We start from the raw sequence: 17,638 nt of genomic DNA, 5'->3' as shown, positions 1-17,638 counted from the left end.
ATCTTCAGGGTGTGGGGTGGTGTAGTGTGGGTAGCAGCACTATCTCCCGATCCGCTGGGGCGACGGAGGGGTCAATGTCTGAGATTAGGGCGACCCACAAAGCCAATCTCCCGCCTAATTCGTGTATCGGTAATCAGTCGGGGTAAACAACCATCGACACAGTACGAGTATGCCGTCCGTATGGAACATCCAATGTGGCAGGAAACTAAGAAAGTGAAAGCTGCACCGGTATCGGAACTATCCACAAACTATCCATCAGCGCAAACACACATTTTCGTAGGGTGCTACCCAATCGAACGATTTAGAGTTCTTTTGACTAAGTCCAAGGTGTAACATTACACAGATAAGTTGCAATGGACTCAGCCAATCAAAATCTTGGGGCTGTCTGGCCCAAAACGGATTAAGTTGCGATTATAGCTCGATTGTATTGATTAACTAGAATACCTACCTACCTACGTTTGATGTGCACATAAGATGATAAACCTGGCTGCAGTTCAAATAGGGCCATTGATAATAAGTTGAAGCTAAGGCAAATGGGAATTGGGTTCGCTGTTATCAAGGGAGTTAATGTCGGGCACATTAAGACTTTCCCGCTTCAAAAGAGCGTGAGATCGAGTAGGTAAGGCAATCAAGCTGATAGCAATCTAACAGTCGTTGGTGAACGATAAGCCCTATCGCCGTTCTTTCTTGATCGCGTGGGATTATCGTCGAATCATGTTCAGTAAGCCTAATCAGATGAATATACATACATGTAGAATCTTAACATTTAGCAGCTGCTAGCTTCTAGCTATCTATTGCTACTGAAATCACTAATAATAATACATTTTCTACACGGGTCAACCTTCATTCAAAAGGCTTCCTCTGCAGCCAGCATGCCACCCACTATGCGGGGTAGAAATATAGCAACACTTGAAGCACGACCATCCAAAGAACACCGACAGCAACTAAAAACAGGAGCAGCGAGCAAGAAAGTAACAATTTATCTTCGTTTGTTGCGGAAGTTGCAAGCGCAATAAACAACATCGGAAAGGGGCGGCTGGCTGGAGGGGCGTGGCGAGGCGAGCATAGGGTGCCTGCCACAGCGAATTCTCGGTTAAAAATTATACCGAAAATTGCAGCTAGCGGAGCCAAAGCCAAAGCGGGGAAAACGGGGGAATTCACAGCAAATTGAAATGAAGCGCGTGGCAGGGATTCCTAAAAAATGAGCACAATTAATTGCCGCTCACTGTTTCGCTTGTGGGCGTTGCCAGGGGCAGCACTTTGTCGGCGGCAAGGGGTGTGGCAGCATTAGTGGCTGCAATGAGCTGGCATTTCTGCATTTGTCCAAGGTAGCAACAAATGCTGCCAACGTGCGGGCGGATATTCCTCTGCTGAAACGGGATATTTAATCTATCAATTTCGTACTAATTAAACATTTGGGCCCACATTTTATGAAGTCCGATGGACGGAATTGTTGTCATTGCCAGTGAATCAATTTGGGGAATTAAATTCTCCGCAAAACTAATGTAATGCTGCAAAATCCCTTCATTTTAAATAAATGACACATGAAATCTGGACATTGGGAGGCACACTTGTGGCATTTTCAGTCCGTCGGTCGCCAGTTATAGATGCATAGATGGAGCTGCACAAGTGGGTGGCAGGATGCAGCGGATGTTTGGCGACCGCCTAATTGCAGCTGCCAATAGGGCGAGGGGTCAGAGGGGCGAGGAGCAGGCGGATGCCATTTGCCAATTGCTTTGCCATCGCTTCCGTTTCCGCTTTGCCGTTCGCTCATGTGTGTGCGATGCGATTGGCCAATGATAATTAGCTTGAGGGTGGTAATAAGGATATTTGTTGCTGGCAGCAGGAGCCTAAGCATTTGAAGGTTTCTTTTGCGTGCAATGATGTCAAAATCATGCAGAAATGTGCTAAATCTAATTTGAATTCTTTCGCTCAGACGGCTGAACAGCGACCAATGGCTCAATTCGTAATCAATGCGAATGTACGAGCTGAAGCTAATAGGTTATCCACGTTGCCTAGCTATAAATGGATTCACTACCCAGTTTCGAGCTAGCACAATCTTGGGAACTCCGTTGTTTGTCGCCCAGAAGCAGAATTTAATCGAGTTCAAACCGCAAACACAAATGAGAAATGCAGTTTACCGAGTCACAACTTTGGGCCTTAAAAGAGGGTCTATTTGGGGTGCAGAACGCACTGTTCAAGCCCACTCACCACAATTTGAAAAGTGCTCCATGGGAGACGAGCAACAGAAGAGTGGCGAAAGAAATGCAATAAATAAAACAAACCGCAAACAAACTTTTGTTAGTCGCAGCAGCCGAAAAGGGGCACAAAATCCATTAAAGCATTTAAGTTCTATCCGAAGGACTTGGAAATGGTACAATTCGTGGATCGATTCGCCGATACAAGGATGCGCAAAATATAAATATATTAATATGAGAACGACTAATATGGTTAAGCTCGTGTTTTAAGAAAAATTCAATTCGAATACATATTGCGAGCTTAGTGCAATGATATGTTTCGCTTCCCTTTCCTTCGCCCGAATTTAGATGGATATTTTTAAAACCAACATGGAATGTTTGAATACTCGCTGGCCGGTCCTTACGTTTGAGTACCTCTCAAGCCCCGGAGGAACTAGGTCCTTCTTGCTGAAGGATAAATCTGTTAACCCCAAGCATAAGCCAATAAACAATGGCGAAGGAAAAGAAAAGAGGGCACCCTTTTTACTCCTTTTCTGGGTAATGCGAATTGGTTGACTGGCGCTTAGATAAAGTCAAATTATTCGTGCTCTGTTTGCACGTGTGTTTGTTTTTCCTTCATGGTGTTTGTTTGTTTGTTTCTTTTTGCGTTCGTTCGTTTGCTTTCCCCGGGTTCCTGGGTCTCTGAATTGGCAAAGAGAAACTCTTGCCTTCTGCCACGCACACCTCACCTCACCTCACTCCACTTTAGTTCACTTTTCGCCATCTCGCATCCTTTCGAGCACTCGAGGATTGACTGACAGTCGCTGTGTTATTCTTGCTGCTGCTGCTGATATCCTGCCGCAGGAGTGGCAGTGCGAAGGGGCATATACTCCCGTCGCGTGTGTCGATGATTTTTTACCGAACTTTTCACTTTGATTCCGTTTGAATTTCCGCAGGTCTGCACAGCAGGCGCTCTGCCCGCCGCCTCCTCAATTCAGCCTTTTCCTTCTGATCACGATGCGGTATTCAATGAATTTGAGGAATATTTCCCAGCGTCTTCGACAACAAAAGGGACGGTGCTGTGGCTTCGGTGGGACCAAGGAACTCACACCCATGTTTGGCTAGCAAATCCGAAACCAAACGAACATTTCCATTGCTTGTTTGATACCCCCTTTTACACCTGGAAGCCTGGAAAGCCCGGGTAACCTAAGGCGGCTAACAATTCACAATTCGACTGACCAGACGTGATACATCGGCGCATTCGACTTTAAAATAGGCAAGGGTATCCGATAGTCGAGGCACGTTGAATCCCTGATTTTTCCCACACGCGGCCGCTAAATTTACAGGGCGCACGCAGTGGGCAAAAGTGGCAGGGAAAGTGGACGAGGTAGTTTCAAATGTTTGCTCATGTAAATCGAGCAGACCGTCCCGCCTCCCTGCTGCTTCTCCTCCTGGGGGGAGTTTATTAACGTTTGGCGTCGGCGCTCACCAACATTTTCGACTCAATGACGGCAAACATTTACATTTCGTATTCAGCTTGTTGTCATCGGTGGCTCGATTGCGCTACACGGCTTAGGTGACGGAAGTGGAGAGTCCGTCTCCCTGGTATCCTGATGCCCCACCATCGGATTCCAAGCCTTACTGGGATTTCCTACAACTAGCGTCTGACTTCAGGCTCCCATTCCCCACTGATAGCACGCGATTTCTTACTTTCTACGAGACTGTGCAGTACTAACCTTTACTTCACGACGACGCCTGGCCCAAGAACACACCATCATCTCCTCCGCCGATTAGATATCCGTCGCTCCAAGAAACGCACATTAACATTAACATTAACACTTTGATCGCACTAAAAGTTTGTTTCAACAAACAATACACACGCTACAATAGAACACAGTTATCACATTTTTTATTTCGGCAGTGCTGGAACTCACACTTACCGCACACAAAAACGCAGTGCTTTCGATGAAGAGATAAGACCAAACCAGAGCTTTCTCACTGATAAAGCTTGCTCTCTGGATTACAATAATAGCTGGATCAAAAGCCCAAAACTGGTACAACCAGTACAGCACTAAATGATAAAACGTAGCGGTAAACTTGAGAAATGAACATATTGACAACACCTGCGAGGCCTGGGCTTGCACCTCCATCAGAATCGCACCCAGATATCGCTGGTTCGTTTTCAGCCATGCTGTGGCCTCATTATCATTGCATTATTATTACACAATGCCAGTGAACTTTATTGTCTTGCCGTTTTCAGTGTTTGAGCTGCTTCTAATAAGACCGTATTCCATGCTCAGTTAATTCAGTTTCCGTAGCCGCCTGTGCTGCACCGCCGAAGGGGGATGCACGTGCCCGCGGCGTTCCTCGCGAAGCCCTTGTTGCAGTAGCATCCATCTGGGCATCGGATGTGCCTGACCAGACAGGGCTTTCCCAGCGTGGCGCACTCCGTTTGGCAATCGGGACCACAGGCCAGGAAAGTCTCGTTCGCCGGGCAACTCCGGGGCGCTAGGGATTGTCAGAAGCTTGTTAAAGGGGCGTGTTTCTGGGGTTTCTCCAAGGAATGGATGCACTTACTGATGGGAATCTGCGCTGAGACAGCGAAAACCAGGCAGCAACCGCTGATCAGCAAAAGATAGTTTGAGCGAAGCATCGTCGAGACTTGCGGAGCATCCAAACTAAACTAAATCGATGAGCTCACTGCTACCGCGCTTTTATACCCACTGTGCGGAGTGGGCAGTAAGGGTATACGGCGAATCTGAACATTGGCGTATGACGGAATTTCAGAATCGTAGGAAACTTCACGTATTTATACATAGGTTACTTTTACATAAAATTATAAACACCAATAGGGCATCCAACTCCTACATCCTGGACTTCCCTCGCTCGAAGTTTACCACTTATTTTGTTGGTCTAAGATGTAGATTATTGATTTTACATATAATTTGTTGAACTTATACGTAATATAAAAACAGCGCGTGGGGCATCCCGAAGTCGACTCGCAGAAGATAAACCACTAATGGGGAATTCACATCCACGTACTCCCATCTCCTTTGTGGGAACCACAGCGCTTGCTTACAAAAATATGTTGGTGGTTTATTTGATGCAACTTGTAAACTACAAAAAACTTTGAAATGTGAAGGTGGTTGCGGAGCTCTAGGAAGATTCTCAGGGGGAGCTGCTGCGCCTGCGTCGCTTGTGCCGCTTGTGGGACTTCTTGGTGGGAGTGCGCCGTCGGTCCTGCTGGCGTCGCTGTTCTGCATTTCGACAGCTGGAGCTACGCGATCTGCTCCGCCGGTTGGTTCTCAATATGCTTATGCTCCTACTCCGCCGGATGCTTTTAGAGCGACTTCTACTTTTGCTGCGCCTCCTCTTTTTGGGGGTTTTTTTTCGCTGCGTTGACGAATGCTGGGACTTACGTGGCGGGTTCGATGATGGCTCCCTTGAACGCCTGCTGCTCTTCTGACGCCGTCGGCGCGAGGACTCTCGACTAGAAGGGCTGCTGTCACTGCTTCGGACGTTCTTACTGCGACTTCTGCTCCGGCGGTGGGTTTTAAGATGGCGCGAGCTGGAGGACCGCGTTGAGGTAGTGGCCACAAGCTGGACGTCATCGTCGTCAGAAAGCAGAACGGCAGCAGGTGGAGCAGCGGTGGGAGGAAGAACGGGTTTGCTGGTGAAGGTGTTCGTGCTATCGTCGTTGAGCAAGTTGTACTTCTCCAGATCGCCGCCATCCTCTTCATCGTCGTCCTCCTCGTCCTTCTGCGTGCCCCCTTTGAGCCTCATCTCAGGCCTTTGTTCACCGACTTCGTCATCGTCGTCGGGCCCAAAATATGTAATTGGTATGGAACGGACAGAATCACCAGACTCGTCCCCACTGTCGGCGGTAGCAGCTCCGGCCGCCGACTCCGGAGGATTCGGACCAACAACAGACACAGCAGAGCCCACAGTGGCACCCTCACCTGGTGGAAATCGACGAGATTATACACAATAGCGTTCGATTTACGGTGAGCTCACCTTTTATCTGATTTAGAAAGGCCAAGGCCTTTCGCTTTCGTTCCAACTGCAATTGTTTCTCGCGTGAAATCATTCCGTTCAACTTCTCGCGGGCAATCTGCGCCAGCTTGTCCTTAACACGCTCCTCAGCTTTAAAACAAAATAGTGCAGTTATTAATATCAGGGTATTCTTGATATATATATAACTTTATCGTACCTTGTCGCTGCTCTTTTTGCGGTGAGGAACAGGATGGGGAAGACGTGGTGTTGCCCTTCTGCCCGGCGGTCCTGGCCAACAACTGCGTCTCTACCTGTTTGATGGCCCGTTGCACACTATCTGGCATACCCGGTCGCACTTGCTCCACCCCAGCAGCACTCGAACTAGCCTCCTCGTCGCTGGCTTCCTGCGGTAAAGTGTGTTGCAATGGACATTGGTCATCGCGAGCCCGAATGGAGAAACTTACAGGAGCTACAAAAACAAATATCAATTAAATACCGAACCTGGGAAATCCCTTTGTCCTTAACTCACCCTTATCCAGATTGCTTCCACTCACTGCAGCTGCTGCTCCTCCAAAACTAAGCCCCTTCTTTGACATCAGGGCGGCAGCTACAGCTGCTGCTTTCCTAGTTTTCTCCTCCTTGGAAGCCGCATCCACATCGCCGGTCACTTTGTACAAGTAGTATGGATAGTACTCATTGGCCGGCAGCAAGAAACTAAACCTTTCCACGCTCTTCGTGCGAAGGGTCTCCTCGAATTGGCGTCCGTTCTTGATTACGTACGTGGCCGTCTTGTCGATTATGTGCCTTAGACTGTCCTCCGGAACGGGGAAGGTAAGCACGGGCTCCGGTTTCTGAAATAAAGAAATGACAGATTATACACATGAACTTTAGATTGTGAGAGTGCCCACCTTTTCCTCCTCCTTTTCTGGCTGAACTTGATCTTCCTCCTCCTCACTTTCTGAACTATAGTTTTGGGCCAACGCCAGCGCACTTGTGTTCTTAAGCAGCTCCACCTGCGGCGGCTCACCACTGTTGCCATCGTTATCATCCTGCTGCTCCCGGTTCGACGATTCCTCCTCGTGTGTGAAGGTGCTACCGTTGTACTGCAGCAGCACGGGTGTGAACTCCCCTCCCTGGCTGTTGTGACCTTCGGATCGACAGCTAAGTGCGGGCGAGGCCGTGCCGCCCGAGTGCTGCGAGTTCCCTGGATTGCTTGACTCGTCCTCCAGCAAGACCGCTTGGAGGGGCACGCCCTTGATCTTGCTAATGAGCTGGGTGTAGGCGCAGTTGGCCGAGGGCTTGTACTTGATGGTGGGCACCGTGATGACCACTTGATTGGGGTTCCTCCTTCCACCCGCGACTTCCTCGCTGTGGTCGTCCGCTGAGGGTGCTTCCTTGTCTGTATTCTGCTGATCCAATGGAGTTTCTGGTGCGGGCGGAAATTTGGCCGCCTTGATCGCAGCCAAGAGGTGACGGTAGTAGGGCTGCAGGTGTCCACCTTGGGTCAGGAAATCGAACTGCGTGTTGTTCGCCTGCTTTGCCTTGATTAGAATTTCCATTTGGGCGCCCTGGGTGGCGATAAAGCGAGCAGTCTTCTCGATAATAGCGTGCTGCTTCATCGTTTCGGGCTGAAAATCAATTAAGAAACCATTACTACCATAACTTTTTAGGTTCTTGGAAAACATTTTTTAGGGGAAGGCTTCTCTTGATCTTCGTTTCACGCTTTGACTCACCAGCTGCATGTCCAAGGGTGGTGCCATCATCAGGGTGTAAGGCAGGACGAAGGGCAGCTCGCTCTCCTCGGAGCTCGGCGAGAGCTGGGAGGTCGCCGTTGAGGAGCCACCGAGGGAAGTGGAGGCTGCCGACTGGCTATCGTATTGAAAGCCCACCTGGCAGAAGCTGCCGCCGGAGGTTTCCTGCTGCAGTCGCTTGAGGTCCTCCTCTGCAGGATCAGCGAATTCGGCCAAAATAAGAGCAGAGAACACACGAAGATGTGCGATTTTAGTACGGGAGGAGAAGGGTGGCAGCAATAACTAATTCGAATCAGAGCGAGAGAAACGTATTCGAGTTGATGCGAACGAGAGAGAGATACAGAGAGAAAGAGATAGAGGAAGGTGCTGGATAACAAAAATCGCTAGAGCCTGAGCCTTCCCCGGCAAGGCGATCATGGATCTGGATCCCTGACTACACACGCCCAAGAAGTCGCTCCAACCTGAAAAAAACGATTTAATCTGTCAGGTAGTGAGGATTACGTATTTACCTGCTCCAAGAACGGACTCGCTGGAAATATCGAGGGGATGTCGGTGGTATCTTTATCGGTGGTTGGATTTGATGTGATTGGTACTGACTTGTTCAAGTTATTTTCGATTTGCGATTTGGGTTTGATTGCGTTTTGCGTTTCATGACACTTGCAGTACTTGTAATACAATTTACTATTTGAGGAGTTCGGGATTGGGGGTGTCGATATGTTTACATGCGTTAGCAATCTGATGTGAGTAGGGTCCTAGCCCAACTTCATTAGATATTAACTAGTTTTTAAAGCTTTTAGACTAGAGTATTAAAACCGACATTTTCACTGTGCTCCAGAAATCTCTTCTCTTCTTTTTCACATTCGAAGAAGAGATCGCTCGAATTTCGAAACCAAGTAAAGTATATCGACACCCCTGCCCGGATGTTTGTATCTGGAGGTACTACCAGACCACCGTGGTGCTCACCTTGTCGTAGTCGCAGCTCCTCCTCGTTATTGTACAGAAACAGGTAGCGCTCCTCCTCGCACAGCTGCTCGGCGCGCTGCTCCTCGGCGCTCAAGTACTCAAGCCGGTTGCCGTATCCGCCTGGTGGCGCCTCGTGCGGTGCCAGTTCGCAGAGGGCTCCACGCACATCGTATCTGTGGTCGCGTATCGGGAGTCACGGTAATCCCAATGGCAATGGTGTTTGCAGAGCCGAAAGAAAGCAAGCAGAGAAATATAAACAGAGAGGAGGGAGAAGCATTGTCAGTGGGCGTGGCAATTTTGAGGGGCGACGCGAAACGGGGCGGGCGAAACAAACGGGAGGCAGGGCCGTTCCGTGAAAATCGTCCCATTTGCTTCGCACACTCTCGCGCATTTACACAATATTGATAGTCATACGGTATATAGTATATATAATGCAGTTTCAGATTAGATTAGGTTTTAAGGCTAGAGATCGTTCGTATACATACCGCTCCGGTGGCTAAAAAGTTAATCGGATTACATTTAAAATGGGCAAAGAATTACAGTTTTCAAATTGTATATGGATAGAGATTACAGTTTGAGAAGCACTGAAAAAAGCTGTTATTACAATGGTGTGTGTGCGTGTGTGTTTTGGTTGTGTGGGCGGAAGAATGGGTGGGTGTGTCTGCAGTTCGCAGTCTCGAATTATTATAACAAATGTTAGAATATCTACTCAGACGATCAGTTTGACCCTCTTAAGAAAACCCTATTCTTGATTCTATCAAATAGAAATTGATACAGTTCTGTTTAGATTATGCAAAATAGGGCTATAAATAGCGACAAACTCGGTCTTCTAACGCCATAATCACAATACTATCGATCACAATACCTATATATATGTATGGATCTGCCTCTGCTAACAATTTGTCCGCTGCTGTGCGTAGGAGTATGGTCCTAAGGGGACACGACATGGGTGGGTATGTGGCTGCGTGTGTGTGTGCGTACTGATTAATCGTATACTTATTGCTCGGGTTAGTCCCAATTATTAACCTGTCAATCTTGAGATTTACATCGCCCATCCAGGGAATCAACTGCTTGCCGTGGTCCATTTCCCGCGCCTTCTCGTCGTCACGGAAAATCTTGCAGGCGTAGCCAAACACGAGGAGTTCCAACGGCGGTTGTCTGTGGTTCTCCAGGCTGGATGAGGACACTTTTCCGGTTCCCAGTGCTCCCGGGGTGTTTCCATTGCCAAGAATCGTGCTTACGGTGGCCGATCCTTGGCCCGTGCGCCGCAGGATTCCGCCAACGCTTCCGCCACCGGCGTTTCGCACATTGTAGGGCATCATCGGGGCGAACAAACAGCAGCGAACGTGCAATTTAAGTGCTTCTCTCTCTCGCTCCCTCCGTCTCTTGTGACTCACTCACTTTATGAGGAGATCGATTGCTAGGATCTGTGCTCAGAGGATCTCATATTTCGGGCGGTGTTTGGTTAAATTCTCATATTTCCATTATATTTATATTTGTATAAATGTAGTACATATATGCTATGCTAGAGGTGGCAGTTATATCGATGTTAAGGCGATGCCAGAGCGGAGTTACTGAACCACGACAGTATCGACAAATGCTTGCCCACTGGGCTCTTATCGATAGTATTGGCGGGGTTCATCGTAAGATTCAAACTCGTTTCAAGTGAAATTCATTTGCAAATTGGGACACAGTAACCTCAACCTCCCAAAATGTATTCGATGTGAACACGCATGTGTAATTGTAAAAAAAACACAACCATTTAATTAGTATTCATAGATACATTTCAACTGAATCTCCCAACATTCCCTCAGTCAATCCTTGGCATTTGGGAACTTCAGGGTTCGCAGCTTGGAGTAAATAATGTCCCAGTCGACGTAGGCGCCCACCAAATGACGCTTGTTGCCCGGCGCATCCTCGTAAGCCGTTCTTCCGTGCAACATTCGCAGGTTGTTAAAGACAAACACATCGCCGGCTTGGGTCTTGAACTCCACCGCCTCGGACTGGGCGATCTCAAGGAACTTATCGTAGGCCTTGTACCAGGACACGGCCTGCGCCAGGGAAACGGAGAACCGGCTGTCCCGCTTGGTGGTGTTCTGGTTGATCCTCGCGAATCGGCCATCCACATCCAAACAAATCACTGGCGCTCTCCAGAGACTGTGGAAGGGCTTGGAGTCGTCGCCGTCGTGTCCGATATCAAACCAATTCACGGGCACCGACTTGAGCACCTCGAAGTCCTCCGGATGCAGTTTTTGCAACTGGGAGGCCACGTTGAAGCCATCTGTCAGGGTATTTGCTCCACCCTTTGACTCCGACTGAACGAGGGTGTGCAGGATGTTGATGCCCGCCTTGTATTCGTAGTATGGCATGTCGGTGTGAAGCGGCAAGGGAGTCATTAGATAGGCGTAGTTGCCCGCATTTGGTTTGGATTTAACCTCGAAAACGTCGCTAGGGGAGGCGGGAAAGCAAATAATTTGAAGCTGAACTTGAGTAATGCAACTATAGTGTTTTCCCTCTAATTTATGTGGCTAACATATTCTGTATGAGTATCTAGTGTGAGTTAGTGGTAATCAAATAAACTAAAGAGGTTCTCCTCTTATGGCTCTAGAGAGATTCTTTTCCAGCTTTGAACACTATCTTCAAATCTTTATCATGAGTACAAATGGACACCTGGTTGAAAACCAAAACACAATCGAATATTGCCTGATTCTGGCTGTAACAATCAACCGATAGTGATAATATTTAGTGGACTGATAGATAATACAGCTCTCGGCAAATGTGAGTTTTATGACTCTGGTACTGTACGATGGAGTATGTCATCTATTGGTTTATATTTACCCGTAGGTGGTGCGTTTTATGTAGCCAATCCGTTTGGCCAACTTCTTGGCCACATTTATGTCGTTGGGAGCTCCTTTTAGAATGGCGAATCCTTGGACTGCCAGTGCCTCAAGCCAATCTCTCAGGGCTGCATCTTGCTCCAGCACGTCCTCGTATTGAAATTCTCTTCTCACATCCTCGAACTCCGTTTTTCCCCAGAGTTGAGCGGGCGGCTTGTAGATCTCCTCCAAGTAACGCTTTCTGCCAGCCTCTCCAAAGTCCCTTTCCCTCAGCCAACCCAGATCAAAATTGCTCCTGTGCTTGTCCTGCCAGACGATCTCCAACTGTTTCGTCTCCTGGTTGTAACCCACTTGGGACACTGGTACATTTTGCGGGCCACGCTCCCAGTGACTTTTTCTTGCTCTTGTGGCGACGTGGAAACACTCGGCACATTGACAGTTGTCCCTAAGCCAAACTTGCGGGTACTTCAGGAGATTGCCCTGCTCCTCCTGGACTTCCACATAGTCGGGAGCTCGCACACAAGCAAATGTGCTCGCCTGCCGAAGAAGGGCCAGCCGAGAAATAAGTTGCCTACAGCTCAGCATTCCAGGCTCAACTGCCGAGCAATCAGGCGATAGCACAACAGGCAGGCTGGCTGATAAGCAAAGCTTCAGCTTATCGCTGGTCTTTCTCTTTGGGGAACGAGACCACTTGCACCATGGATTGCGGCTGCTCCAACCAACAGTCTCTTTGACTGTTCGCCGCAAAGCTTCGCCGGCCGCAGCAGAGTGAGCACTCTAAGAACAGAGAGAGCTGTTCAGTACTTTCTTGGATTTGGACCTCGGATTCCTCCTGGTTGGTGTTCCCTGTGTTCTGGCTTTGGGGCTTCTTGCGCTGCCTGCGATGGCGCTTTTTCTTCGTTTTGGCTGCACCGTTCGAGGGAGCATGAGCAGCAGTCTTGGCATCCTGGGCTCCTTCGGCCACATGCAGCTCCGTATTCACTCCGGGTATCAGGGGAAGGAAACAGCGCCTGCACAGGGAACGCTTCAAGGCCGGGGCCCTTGAAACCAGTTGACGCCATGAATTATTTGCCCATACTCCACTGGAGAAGCCACTTACATGTGCATGACAGCCTTGTTGCCCACATTGCGGCAGAGTTTGCCATAGTAGGCGGCCAGTTTGGGTTGATTGCCTACTGCCATTAAATTCGAGGCCTGGAACAGGAAGTTCATGCGTGAGGAGATGCCCAGCTGGGTCAGGTGCTTCATCTTGTTGTCCTTGCTCATAGTCTTCGGATTTTGTCAAACAAAGCCGGTGGATTTAAAGATTCTTTCGCTTTTGTGGCAATTCAAAACACATGGGCGTCGCGGTGTGACCGTATCTGGAGCGCCAAAATAAGTTGCACTCGAACTACTACCATTGAAATATTTAGTACTGTCACGACAATACCAAACATTGTTCCTACTGCAATAGCAGCAACTGCCAAGAACTCTGAAAATTCAGAAATATGATTATAATTTCGGTTTTATGCAGCTCAAAAGTTTTGGGAATTCGCAGAGTATTCTGTTCGAACGAGGTCCAAAATCGAATGTCGGACGCCTGCTAGAAGCCCAGCAACGATAGTATTACCGCGTCAATCTTTTTTCGCACTGGTTACACTGGCTAAGCCAGCTGTTTCCCGCGTTTTTGATTCCCAAATTGCAATTGCCAGAAGTGGAGAGTACAGCGGCAGTGGGAAGCTGGAAAATAGCGCAAGCCGCAGGGAAACCCTCAAAATGCAACGCACTGCGCTCATGTAGAATTCTACTTTGTTTCGTAAGCGATTGGAAAGAGACCGTAGTGTCTAGACGTAGACAGATTCGAACAGGCGATTGGGACTCCCGCCAGAAGTGTTCGCCATGTTTGTCCAGGATCTGCGCAACGACTTTTACCGACAGCTGGTTGGCAAGCGGATCTTGATCGTGGTCAACTACGACATCGATGCCATCTGCGCCAGTCGCATCCTGCAGGCCTTGTTCAAGTACGATCACATGCTGTACACCGTGGTGCCCATAATGGGCGTTACGGGTCTGAAGCGGGCCTATGAAGAGCACCAGGGCGACGTTAAGTACGTGGTGTTGGTGAACTGCGGCGGCTGCGTGGATATTGTGGAGCTCCTGCAGCCGGCGGACGAGGTAACCTTCTTTATCTGCGACTCACATCGCCCGTTGGATGTGTGTAACATCTACAGCGATCGGCAGGTGTGTATCTTGGGGGATGCCTCATTGGAGGAGAATATTCCAGCGTTCGAGACCATTTTCTATGACTCCGAAGGGGAAGACGAGGATGAGGACGAGTCCTCTGACCCGGAACAGCAGCACGACGACAGTGGTGCCGGGGAATCGGACCAGGAGGATCAGGCGCCAAGGAGCCGTAAGCTAAGTCGCCTGGAGCGGCACGAGCAGCGCATCCTGAAGCAGCGAGCCCGCCGACAGTGGGAGTCTGAGCGCGACAGGATTATGTTCGAGTACACGCAGTTCAGCTACTACGGCAGATCCGCTGCTTTGATGGTTTTTGAGTTGGCCTGGAAGCTCTCAAAAGACAACATGGACCTACTCTGGTGGGCCATTGTGGGCATCACGGAGCAGCTGCTGCTGGGCAAGATCGAGAGTGGAGCGTACACTTTGGAGCTGGAGGAAATCCAGTCGCATGTGTCCCGACTGACGAACAAAACGAACGATCAGAACACGATGAGTGCCTCCAAGATAACCTTCGAGAATGATTTGCATCTGGTCTTGTACCGCCACTGGCCCGTCACGGAATCCATGAGGTGAGCATTGACAGTGTATTCTATGCCATTTAATCATGTAGTATAATCGTAGGTATTCCCGCTACTCCTCATGCCAGCTGAAGCTGTGGACACTGCGCGGAGAAAAGAGATTACACGAGCTGCTGCTCGAGATGGGACTGCCCTTGGTGCACGCCCGCCAAACGTACGGAGCCATGGATTTGGTGTTGCGCAAGGAGTTCTTCTCGATGGTGGAGCGCCTGGCGGAGAAGTACGACATAGCGGACATAGTTTACGGCACCTTTACGCTGAGCTACGGCTACCGCAGCAGATATGCTGCGGCGGACTACGTTTATGCCCTGCTCGCCATCATGGAGTCCGTGAAGAAGCACAAGACTCCAGAGGATTGCTTTCTGGAGGCCTCGGATGCTTTGAGTCGTCAGCACAAGCAGCTGCTGTCTGCAGGCATCGACCAGGCCAAGCTTTTACATGCTGCTGTCTTTCGGCAGGTGCAGAGCAGCTTGGAGGCACGCCAAGTTCATTCAGCAGGCTCCTTTTTCTACTACGTTCTGCAGGAGGAACACGCGTTCTTCTCATACCCCTATGCCCTTGGACTGCTGGCTCGCTTTCTTTTGCGTGGACATGTGGCCACGAGTAGAGCCAGGCAGGCTCCGGACTTGCCGCTGATCGCAAGTTGTCCCCTGAACGCTTCGGAAGGCATGTGCTTGCTGGTAGGCATTGTCCCGGTGAGGGAAGATTCTCCGCGAAACTTCTTTGGCAAGGCCTTCGAGCAGGCGGCGCAAAAGAGTGGGGTTGCTCTATTGCAGGACTTTTTCGAGCCAGCGGTGGTGCAGCTGCGACAGAGCGACCTTACCCGCTTTCTGGACTCCCTCACGGTGCTCTTAGCCTGATACACGCCGCCTTTTATTCTACCTGCTACCGACATCCCTGCTCAATCATATTATGTGCGAAGCTAGTTTTATACTTAGTTTAAGATTTTACCAAACCCTATTTATGTACGATTGTGTGTTAATAACTTTATCATTGCGCTTAGGACCACAAAATACAAATTAAATGTCCTTTTTCAAAAACTAATTGTAAATTTGACCTAGAATAATAAATTTAAATTAAAGTGTTTACCATGGAATTAAAAGTGTCGATTCACGTCTAACATTTACTCGGCGTCTAAATTTATAAAAATCTATTATACATGCCATGTTGGCATGCTGGAGTACCTCAAGGAAGTGCTGTAGGCCCTACTCTATACTCCATCTCCTCCGCGGACATGCCCACCCAGACAGCAGTCACTGGATTAGATCGTAAAGATGTGCTGATTGGCACATATGCTGACGACACAGCGGTACTGACAAAAAGAACAGCATTATCGAGGCCTCAGACGCACTGCAAGATTAATTGGACGCATTCCAGAATTGGACAGAGTTGTGGAACATCTGCATTAATGCTGACAAATGTGCAAACGTCACCTTCACAAAGCGCATAGTTAGTTGCCATTCTGTCTCACTTAAAGGAAGAGTGATTGACCAGACAAATAAAATTGATACCGATTAGATTAAGTTGTCCAAGAAGGGTAATAGTACGCTAGTCAATTAAATAAAATAATTTCGTTTAAAAAAAAAATTGTTGCCAGTTGGACTGAATTCTTACATTTGGTTTATTTTCTGGCCAAGAGGAAACATCATCAGCTAACCAGATTTGCGGCTTGAGCTTGCTGCGTCTGTGCGTTTGTTTTCTTTATGGGATTAGCGCTGAGGATGCGGGCCGAACCCAAACAAGCTGTGTCGTCATAAAACACGGCATATTGTCCTGGTGTAATAGCTCTTAAAGGAGCGTCCAATTCGACAAGAAAGGTGTTACTGGGAGAGATGCTCAGCCGACAGTCCACTAATGGTTTGGTGTGCTGGAAGCGAAAGCGACACCTTAAGCTGCCAGTGTCCGAAAGAATCTTTTGGGACTTGGAACACAGCCAGTTGGGCGGATCGACGTCTATGTGGGTGCTGAGAAGGGCGGGATGATTGTGGCCAGATGCCACATAGATGGTATTGCTGGCGGCCTCTTTCCTGGCCACAAAATAGGGCTGAAGGAATGAACTCAGACGGCACCGCTGGCCCACAGTCCATTGATGGATGCCCTCGTGGTGGCCGACCACGGCTCCACTGTCGATGTCTAGAAAGGGACCGTGTTTGGAAGTGATGTACTGCAAGTGGAGGGGAACCAAGTTTGAGTCCGTGGTGAAATCAAGGGAATTGCCATGTCTTGTTCAATCGCGGCAAGTGCTTTACCTCCTGTATGAAGTCCTTGAAGTTGCGTTTGCCAACGAAACAAATGCCAGTGCTTTCCTTCTTTTTGGCCAGTCGCTGGAGGCCAATCTTCTTGGCCAAGTCCTTGACCTGGCTCTTCTGGAAGTCTCCCAAAGGGAACATCGTGCGTTGCAGAGCCTTTCGCGGAATACCTGCCAGAAAGAATGTCTGGTCCTTGAACGTATCGGCGGGTATTAGCAAGCGGGCGTCGTTGTTTGAGGCAATCCCCTCTAGGTAGTTGCCCAGACTATTGCGGGCGTAGTGACCCGTGGCCACGGCGTCGTAGCCGAGATTTTCCAAGGCGTGCTTGTGAAAGAGGTCAAACTTAATGTGGCGATTGCACAGGATGTCCGGATTTGGTGTCAAGCCCAGTTGGTAATCGTCCAGGAACTGGCTGAACACCGCCGTCCAGTACTCGCGCACATAGTTCACCTGGCGCAGCTCCACGCCCAGCTGCCGGCACGCCCACTCGGCGTCCTTCAGATCCGCCTCCCCACTGCAGCGACCCACTTCGTCCGCCTCATCCCAGTTGCGCATAAACACACCCAGCACCTTGAATCCTCGCTCCGCCAGCAGGTGGGCAGAGACGGCGCTGTCGACGCCGCCCGACACGCCCACCACTACGTTGCGGATCATTGGGCGGCGTTGGCAAAACAATAATTTCAAAGTTATGTGGCGCACGTTAGACGAACGAACAGCTGTTTATGTTTATGCGGCAGAAACAGCTGATGTGCTTTTGGTAAGGCCGCTGCGCTTTCCGTTCGTTTTCGGTATTTATTTTTGGTATAAAATGGCCCTCCCTCACGTAAAAAAGGAAACAGCGTAAACGCCATTTTTTTCGAGTGAAGGTGC

At 49.2% G+C, this 17,638-nt stretch overlaps 6 protein-coding genes across 10 annotated transcripts; 1 reads left to right on the top strand and 5 right to left on the bottom strand.

The window, feature by feature from the left end:
* Positions 1-4,379: 4,379 nt before the first annotated feature.
* LOC117146490 (venom serine protease inhibitor) lies at positions 4,380-5,158 on the bottom strand. The gene is made up of 2 exons (XM_033312729.1): positions 4,755-5,158; positions 4,380-4,685 (listed from the first exon to the last, which is right to left on the bottom strand). Exons 1-2 carry the CDS (start codon positions 4,828-4,830, stop codon positions 4,483-4,485), a joined length of 279 nt encoding a protein of 92 aa, XP_033168620.1. The 5' UTR covers positions 4,831-5,158; the 3' UTR covers positions 4,380-4,482.
* A 94-nt stretch (positions 5,159-5,252) lies between these two features.
* Positions 5,253-10,448, bottom strand: LOC117146459 (protein suppressor of white apricot). Of its 4 annotated transcripts, XM_033312689.1 has the most exons (9): positions 9,911-10,433; positions 8,885-9,057; positions 7,904-8,112; positions 7,079-7,798; positions 6,700-7,021; positions 6,635-6,639; positions 6,388-6,574; positions 6,192-6,320; positions 5,253-6,136 (listed from the first exon to the last, which is right to left on the bottom strand). In XM_033312689.1, exons 1-9 carry the CDS (start codon positions 10,204-10,206, stop codon positions 5,346-5,348), a joined length of 2,832 nt encoding a protein of 943 aa, XP_033168580.1. In that variant the 5' UTR covers positions 10,207-10,433; the 3' UTR covers positions 5,253-5,345. The 4 variants fall into 4 exon arrangements, with proteins under 4 accessions (XP_033168580.1, XP_033168579.1, XP_033168582.1 ...); XM_033312688.1 differs by having other exon boundaries at positions 6,388-6,639; XM_033312691.1 differs by lacking the exons at positions 5,253-6,136; positions 6,192-6,320; positions 6,388-6,574; ... (1 more) ...; positions 6,700-7,021; positions 7,079-7,798 and having other exon boundaries at positions 8,019-8,513; positions 9,911-10,448.
* A 177-nt stretch (positions 10,449-10,625) lies between these two features.
* Positions 10,626-12,329, bottom strand: LOC117146472 (gamma-butyrobetaine dioxygenase). The gene is made up of 2 exons (XM_033312710.1): positions 11,723-12,329; positions 10,626-11,332 (listed from the first exon to the last, which is right to left on the bottom strand). Exons 1-2 carry the CDS (start codon positions 12,304-12,306, stop codon positions 10,699-10,701), a joined length of 1,218 nt encoding a protein of 405 aa, XP_033168601.1. The 5' UTR covers positions 12,307-12,329; the 3' UTR covers positions 10,626-10,698.
* Positions 12,330-12,352: 23 nt separating this feature from the next.
* Positions 12,353-13,117, bottom strand: LOC117146484. Its single transcript, XM_033312724.1, has 2 exons — positions 12,821-13,117; positions 12,353-12,761 (listed from the first exon to the last, which is right to left on the bottom strand). The coding sequence occupies exons 1-2, from the start codon at positions 12,985-12,987 to the stop codon at positions 12,377-12,379; spliced, it is 552 nt and encodes a 183-aa protein (XP_033168615.1). The 5' UTR covers positions 12,988-13,117; the 3' UTR covers positions 12,353-12,376.
* A 270-nt stretch (positions 13,118-13,387) lies between these two features.
* LOC117146464 (cell division control protein 45 homolog) lies at positions 13,388-15,559 on the top strand. Its single transcript, XM_033312698.1, has 2 exons — positions 13,388-14,510; positions 14,563-15,559. The coding sequence occupies exons 1-2, from the start codon at positions 13,600-13,602 to the stop codon at positions 15,377-15,379; spliced, it is 1,728 nt and encodes a 575-aa protein (XP_033168589.1). The 5' UTR covers positions 13,388-13,599; the 3' UTR covers positions 15,380-15,559.
* Positions 15,560-15,659: 100 nt separating this feature from the next.
* LOC117146473 (mitochondrial tRNA-specific 2-thiouridylase 1) lies at positions 15,660-17,508 on the bottom strand. Of its 2 annotated transcripts, XM_033312712.1 has the most exons (3): positions 16,769-17,508; positions 16,134-16,683; positions 15,660-16,067 (listed from the first exon to the last, which is right to left on the bottom strand). In XM_033312712.1, the coding sequence occupies exons 1-2, from the start codon at positions 17,420-17,422 to the stop codon at positions 16,168-16,170; spliced, it is 1,170 nt and encodes a 389-aa protein (XP_033168603.1). In that variant the 5' UTR covers positions 17,423-17,508; the 3' UTR covers positions 15,660-16,067; positions 16,134-16,167. The 2 variants fall into 2 exon arrangements, with proteins under 2 accessions (XP_033168603.1, XP_033168602.1); XM_033312711.1 differs by lacking the exon at positions 15,660-16,067 and having other exon boundaries at positions 16,117-16,683.
* Between the last annotated feature and the right edge of the window lie 130 nt (positions 17,509-17,638).

This window comes from Drosophila mauritiana, chromosome X, assembly GCF_004382145.1.
Source record: "Drosophila mauritiana strain mau12 chromosome X, ASM438214v1, whole genome shotgun sequence".
NCBI lineage: Eukaryota > Metazoa > Arthropoda > Insecta > Diptera > Drosophilidae > Drosophila > Drosophila mauritiana.
This window is presented reverse-complemented; position numbering and strand designations above follow the sequence as displayed.